This window comes from Mytilus californianus, unplaced genomic scaffold, assembly GCF_021869535.1.
Source record: "Mytilus californianus isolate M0D057914Y unplaced genomic scaffold, xbMytCali1.0.p SCAF_3, whole genome shotgun sequence".
Lineage (NCBI taxonomy): Eukaryota > Metazoa > Mollusca > Bivalvia > Mytilida > Mytilidae > Mytilus > Mytilus californianus.
The window spans coordinates 83,924,834-83,932,184 of NW_026262679.1; the positions used below are offsets into that span (position 1 = coordinate 83,924,834).

Below are 7,351 nucleotides of genomic sequence, written 5' to 3' on the forward strand. Positions count from 1 at the left end.
TCAATTTTACACGGATTTAAACCTTTCTCAGTCCGAAATTGGTTCTTATATTATAAACCTGCCTTGAGTTATCTCCCTTGCGACCTCCAAATTTTGGGGAATCCGAGGATGTCGAGGATCGGGTACACTCAAGATATGCCCCCGCCTGGGGGGTACAGGCCTATACAATATGAAAAGATAATGCCTAAGCAAGGAAATGGTACTATTCTATACTTTAATGTAATCATGGCAATCGGGTATCCATGTCTAGCCTGGGTAACTAACCGGTTAGCAAACACTAAACTGATCAACCAAATTATTATCTAATACACCTTATCGCTATTCCCGCTTGACCCGAGAATCTGTCCCGCTTGAACTTTTGACGTCATACAACAATCACTTTTCCATTATGGCGTCAGATATTTTCTATTATGACGTCAAAATTTTACGGGAACTTTTGTGATGTCCAGTAATGGCGGACAAATAGCGATAAGGTGTATTGTATCATGTCAAACATGGGATCCTGATTCACCGTTTGGCAATACATTGCGAAACAAATATTTATCCCTGATCACAGGCTAGTCCATTAGATACTTCCTTTCCCAGGTTTTGATAGTTATCAAATTGACAAAAGTGAAAAGAACAATGTCAAAAGACCAAACAGACATGCATTAATTCATGTTGTTACTGTTAAATTCGTTAATAAGCCGTGGTACTAAATTAGTCCAAATAATTATGACGTCTTGGAAGGCTATTCATAATTATTTTGACTATGTAATAATACATGTATGATTATGACTATGAGGGAGATGCTACGGTACCTGATATAGACTTCTTAAATGTGCTGGATCATTAGACAAGTCCACCAATAATGTTGTCAGTTAGCTGCAGAACCATACTGTGGTCGGCAAATTGTCAAAAAATATCATAAGGACCTATGAGCTATGGTTCCACAGCTAGTTGTTAGTCAGAAAAATTTTAGCCTTGTATCCTGGCTCACTGTGCAGTAATTCTGTCCTGTTTAGCGCTGAAAAGTGGTTATGTGGATTGTATTAGCCTAGCTGTACTGACATGAACAGGAGGTTTGGCAAGGATGTCAGGATAGACAAATATTGGCAACTCAATGGTCCAAGTGTTCAGTATTTAAACAAATATGTGTTATCCCCTATTTAGCTGCCAAAATCAAAATAAATAAATAAATAAATACAATATTTATAAAGTGCATTATTTAATAACAACAATTACTCTAAGCACTTCACATTTAAAAATAAATAAAATACAAAATACATAAAACATAAATTACAAAGCACCAACTTACAAGAATCAAACAAGCATATAAAGATTTATAAAATACTAAAAATGAAAAATGCATGTACCCTAAAATATACAAATCAGTCTAAAACTAATGCAGTCACTTAAAAGTTTATAAAATCTGCAAGAAATCCTTAAAAGCAGTTCAAAATAAGTGAGTCTTGAGTTGCTTTTTAAAAACATCTAAAGAATTTACACTCCGCAAGGACGATGGTAAACTGTTCCAAAGTGTAGGTGCAGCCTTGTCAAAACGCCTCTCACCGTAGCTTTCGTTCGGAAGTCATATGGAGGATGTAAGAGCATACAAATTCCAACCTGAGTGATCTGCTGGGTTTGAAAGGCGTAATTAAAACAGAACATATTTAAATATTGTTATTCTCGCAACCTTGAATATGATATAATTTTCCTTTAAAAGTTAATGCTTTATTATGTAAAAAAGCACAAAATTCTTTGAAAACAACAATTTTTTGTGTATAGCATATATAGTGATAACAGATTTTCCTCAAATTTTTTTGTGATACTGACAAGACTGTATTTTAGTCAGTCAGATGAATCATTGCAGTTTGTCTACCTAATGTTGGTCAGTCCTTGAATGAATTTGGAGGAGTCATCTAATGAACACCTAAGTAGATTTTGCATGTTTGATTGTGTTTATTTTGTCATACTTGTAGGCAATCAGATATACAAGTTTGAGGGAAATTGATGCTACTTAAGAATTCAGATACAAATTTGTGGGAAATACATATTTGTAGAATGCCTGGGAACCCTTAAAGATGTTTCACTGAAAAAAAGAGAATCTTGAAAAAAGTTTAATTTTGGCCATGCTGTTGACGGTTTTATCAAGACCATAATATATAGACACTTCTAACGTTTAAGGGAGCATTTTATTGTAATGTTCCAAATGGAATACAAATTAACAATGCAAAGGGTCTAAACAAATTTGCTATCGAAACGCTTTTATCTCAGACTCTTAGTTGATCTAGCTATTTCTTCTAGGCCTCATTCTTTTCCTTTGAGAGTTCCAACAACATAGTGCAGTAAGCAGTGATTGTGACATCCATTAGATCCTATCCAATTCATGTCATGCAATTTATAAATAACATTTTCTCAGATATTCAAGTTACAAAATGATGTGCATGTGTATAATCATACTTGTCATGCTTGTCAAGAAAACCATTTCATTAAAAATTACACAGTTGTGCATGAAGTAATCTGTTTTAAAAATAGGTTTAACTATGAAGGTTAGAACAGTATTATGAATATGTTGAATGGTTAAACTACTTACTCAATTAGTAGAATAATCAGATAATAAAAGAAGAAAGATGGTGCAATAAAAATCAATGCACAAAAGCTCTAAACTCTCAGATACAACAAGCACAACAATGATAAACAATACCATATCAAAGAATGCTCATTGTTATCGAAAGAAAGTTCAAATAGAAAATGTTTGCCCTCCTACACTGCAATAACTTTCATATGCACAGCCCGTATCCATGTGCAGAATTTTTTTTGCTGCGTTGAGGACCCATTGGTGACCTTGGGCTGTTTTCTGCTCTTTGGTTGGGTTGTTGTCTCTTTGACCCATTCCTTGTTTCCATTCTCTATTCTACAGGAAGACACTATCTTGTGTGATACACAGACCATCAGAATTTCAAGGCAGACAAAAATGAAGAAAAACTTTTGCCTTATAATAATTTATTTAAACTATAAATTAGCAATCTTAAATGATGATTCATAATTAAAAAAAAAATAAATAAAAACAGACACATTGATTGAACAACACAGTATGATTTCAACCTTGATCATTAATTGAATAAGTAAAAATTTTAGCCAAAAAGATTGACTATTCTAGATTTGTTCAAAGTTTTATAAATAATGTTGCCAAAAAAGAATTGGATGTGAAATGCCACATTTTGTTTAGTTAAATATATTTTGGATGCCTTTTACATTGTGATTTTTGTCTCATTCCAAGTTTTCCTAGTAAATTAATTAATCTATCATATTTATATGTTTCCTTTAATTATTTTGTAGCATTTATAAAGTTAGCAGGTTTGGTTGGCTTTACTACATTTGGAATAATTTCCTATTATAAAACAAGAAGAACATGGAGGTATGGTTTAGAATTTATCACATTATAAATCTGCTTGTATGAATATACTCAGTCTTCTTCTTCTTCTTCCATGTCTTCTATATGTATGTCCTTCCAATTATGGAACACCTCCTCAATGGATATTATCCAGGTGGGGAAATAATTAAAACTTAAATAGTATGCACTAAAAGTTTTCCACAAATAACTAAAAAAAAAAATCAGTACTATATGAAAATAAGGAGATGTGGTATGACTGCCAATGAGACAAATAACCACCAAAGTTCAAATGAAGTGGATGTAAGCAACTCCTAGTTCATGTTTAACTAAATTTAGTAATACCTGGGACTAATACATTATCTACTTGTCTCAGGTACATGTAATACCATGAATCACTAATACATGTAGGTAATTTTAAATAACACATGTAATTTGATGTGAAACATTTACATTGATAAATAAAACAAAATTCATGGATACAGAGATTCTCTTGTTATTCTTTAGATTTGATTATCAATTTTCAGTGCATTTTTGTGAAGGTTTGATACAAAAAGCCTTTTCACCCAGGAGAAATTTCCCAATTATTATTATAATTTGTTTGGTTCTAAAAGTATTTTAAAAAGGGTTGCATATTTGATGTAAGAAAGACAGTAGAATTACTATGTCTTGAGCCATTCTGAATGTAACAAGAAGATATTGAGTTTTGATTGATTACAGCTTTTTTTTTAAGAATATCTATCTGTGTAGTTGATTTTACTTTCTTTTAGCATTACATGTTAATAAATTTAAAGATAATTTACATGTCACCTATCTCACTGAGCTAGAAATTTAGGACAATAGCAATTTAGTTACAATGTACTTTTAAAACAAAGTATCTGATTTAAATTAATCATAAATTTCACTTAAATGTTCATACTGTATAATTACTTTTACTTGTAAGATTTTTTTGGTGAAATGAATTGAAGCAGTCTGCTTGATCTTTCATCTATCAATATTGACTGAAGAACATTTGAAGACAAACCTTAGTGACAGATACAGATACATGTATGCTAAATTAAGTTTTCGAATAGTAGATATTCTTTATCTTAGTAGCAACAATATGTGCATCCCCCTGTATTTTGTCATAAAAGCTGGTTTGTTTTTCCAAAGCTTGTTCTTTCTTGAGAAAGCACATTACATAAAATGCTCACCATAATAATATTCAGCCTACACTATTATCAGGTGAGTATGTCATAAATGACCAAAGACATACATTCCTAAGCGCTTCACAATCTTTCGCCCATTACCAAATTGAACTCCCTAATTTCTTTGTCCATTAGGCAATACAGCTATTGTTAAATGCATCTTCTCACGAAGCACCTGATAGTGTTGCCTTATTTAAATAATTTTTCTCAAAAAAGATCAGCAAAATGCATACTCAGAGCTTTTAGAACCAGTTCTGCTGGTACTTAAATTAGTTTTTAGAAAAATACAAAAAATGTCCATATTTTAACTTAAATCTGAAAAGTAGGTATTGACTACTCTCTTAATTTTCTCAGATTAAGAAGAATAGAACAGAATGATGCTAGATTTGCTGTAGAACCACTCATTATGGCAGAAAGGCAAAGAAGGTATTTTAAAGTTAAAGATGAATGTATTTTTTTAACTATTCAATTGATAATTTTATTCAAAATAATAACATATTTCTGTAATGTGCATAGTTGTCCAAATTTTGTACAAATGAGATTTACCTTGCTGCTGATATGTATTAATGATCTTGAATTGAATATAGGTTCTCATTGAGTTGGTTGATAAATCACCAATCTCAGTTTAAATTATCCCTTTTATAATATGAAGGTGATAGTGGGTATTAAAGTAGGGCTTGCTTTTAGAGTAATTATCACTTTTATGACATGAAAGAGTGTGGCTGTTTAAGGAAAAAGTTCAGGTAAATAAAATTGCAAATCTTCAATTTTTTCTCTCTCCGATTTACGTTAAAAGGGCAAACCAAAATGTGATGTCCAGTTCAGACTCAGCAAACCGGTCGAGAATATAATTTTCATGACTTTTCAGGACAATATGACTGATTTGTAAGCCATGCAGTGGACCCTATTCTTATATTTGAATACATACAGCTCTTGCTGTAAAAGGAAACCACCAACAAACTTTTTTTTTCTTGAGAGAGAGGGGGTTGGGGCATTTTTGGGCCAACAAATTGATTTGGCTGTTCATTAACTACAAACTCATGATGTATACACACCTAGTTGTTGTATTTTTACAAATTTACAACATGTCAGTAACTGCTAGTAGTCTGTTGTTATTTATGTATTATTGTCATTTTGTTTATTTCCCTTTATTTCCTATTCTGACATCGGACTCGGACTTCTCTTATACTGAGTTTTGTTGTGCGTTTGTTTTTTCTACATTGGCTAGAGATATAGGGGGAGGGTTGAGATCTCTAAAAACATGTTTCACCCCGCCGCAATTTTGCGACTGTCCCAAGTCAGGTGCCTCTGACCTTTGTGAGTCTTGTATCATTTTTAATTTTAGTTTCCTGTGTATAATTTAGAGTTTAGTATGACGTCCATTATCACTAAACTAGTATACATATTTGTTTAGGGGCCAGCTGAAGGACGCCCCCCGGGTGCGGGAGTTTCTCGCTGCATTGAAGACCCATTGGTGGCCTTCGGCTGTTGTCTGCTCTACGGTCGGGTTGTTGTCTCTTTGACACATTCCCCATTTCCATTCTCAATTTTATGTTCTTTTATTTGTCCCAACTACACTAAGGTACATGGTGTTCCCAAAAAAAACAAATTTCACATGAAACGAGTTACCATTCCAGCAGCAAACCATGACAAAATTTGTATATTTGGTAAATTATCTTGATTTTCTTTGTTTTACATCAACTTTAAAGTATTTTGATTGGATTGGAGAAGTATGTGCTTCCTTCTGTACGAAAGAAATCTTTCGTCAAAAGTTTTTTTTGGCTTCTATGAAAGGGAATAATTTAATATTTGGTCTGAAGCTTTATAATGTTGAGTGCCGATAGTTTGATATTTAACAACACTTATTGTGCAAGGAAAATTTTCGTGAAAGTTTTCTTTGCTTTAGTGAAAGGGAATGATCAGTTATGCTCCAGTATACAAGTTACCTCAATCAATTACATGCAGAGACACAGGTCCAGACCCAGTATTTTGTCTTTTATTAACAAGAGTCAAGAAGAAATTCAAAACAAACTTGCCATTCAGGTATAATTTCTGATGATCTGATATTTAACATTGAAAAATAAACAAATTTTATTTTCAGTACAATGAAATACTGGAGGAAACTTAGAGATGAAGAGAATGAATTGATGAAAAATGTCCCACATTGGAAAACTGGTACCTTATATGGAGAACCAGTTTATTACAGTCCAAGGGGCAGATTTGTGGAGCCTAATTTTACAGAATACTATGCTCATACTAATTCAAAATCAGCTGCATATCACAGAAATGAAGCACGCAAACATTAAATAAACAAGTTCGTAGATTCTAATATTATATGTATGAATGTAATTATAAATGTTTGTTAAATACAAAATGAATTGAATTGATTTATTTAATCTAATTCCACCAAATGTTTAACAAAAAGTAGACTTTAATATTAAATGAAAACTTACACATGCTTAAAAGCTACAATTTAAAAAAAATGATATTGCCACTGCTGGGACAGCATAATGAATTGCACTTATAATAAGAATAAGAAGATGTGGTAGGAAATGAGACAACTCTTCAACAGAGACCAGGGCTCTCGGTCATAAAACTTTTCAGTACTCGGAGTACAAAATTTGTGCTCGAAACACCAAATCCATGATTTTGATTGGTTGATATCTGAGTCTGAGTACGAAAATCGCGCTCGAAAGTTTTATGACCGCAAGGCCAGATGAAGTAGATTTAAGCAACTAGAGGTGATAGTAAGGCTATCAACATTGAGCAACACCTAATATGGTATTGGAAG

General features: G+C 32.6%; 1 protein-coding gene across 1 annotated transcript; it reads left to right on the top strand.

The window, feature by feature from the left end:
* Window positions 1-58: 58 nt before the first annotated feature.
* Window positions 59-6,943, top strand: LOC127735259 (NADH dehydrogenase [ubiquinone] 1 alpha subcomplex subunit 13-like). The gene is made up of 4 exons (XM_052245377.1): window positions 59-199; window positions 3,322-3,400; window positions 4,915-4,986; window positions 6,662-6,943. The coding sequence occupies exons 1-4, from the start codon at window positions 109-111 to the stop codon at window positions 6,864-6,866; spliced, it is 447 nt and encodes a 148-aa protein (XP_052101337.1). The 5' UTR covers window positions 59-108; the 3' UTR covers window positions 6,867-6,943.
* The last annotated feature ends 408 nt before the right edge of the window (window positions 6,944-7,351 follow it).

Bases quoted from the DNA above. Each gene is read 5' to 3' on its own strand.
- LOC127735259 (XM_052245377.1), top strand. From the start codon at position 109: ATGTCGAGGATCGGGTACACTCAAGATATGCCCCCGCCTGGGGGGTAC. The intron at 200-3,321 runs GTACTATTCTAT...ATTATTTTGTAG, and splicing joins AATGCCTAAGCAAGGAAATG to CATTTATAAAGTTAGCAGGT. The intron at 4,987-6,661 runs GTATTTTAAAGT...TTTTATTTTCAG, and splicing joins ATGGCAGAAAGGCAAAGAAG to TACAATGAAATACTGGAGGA.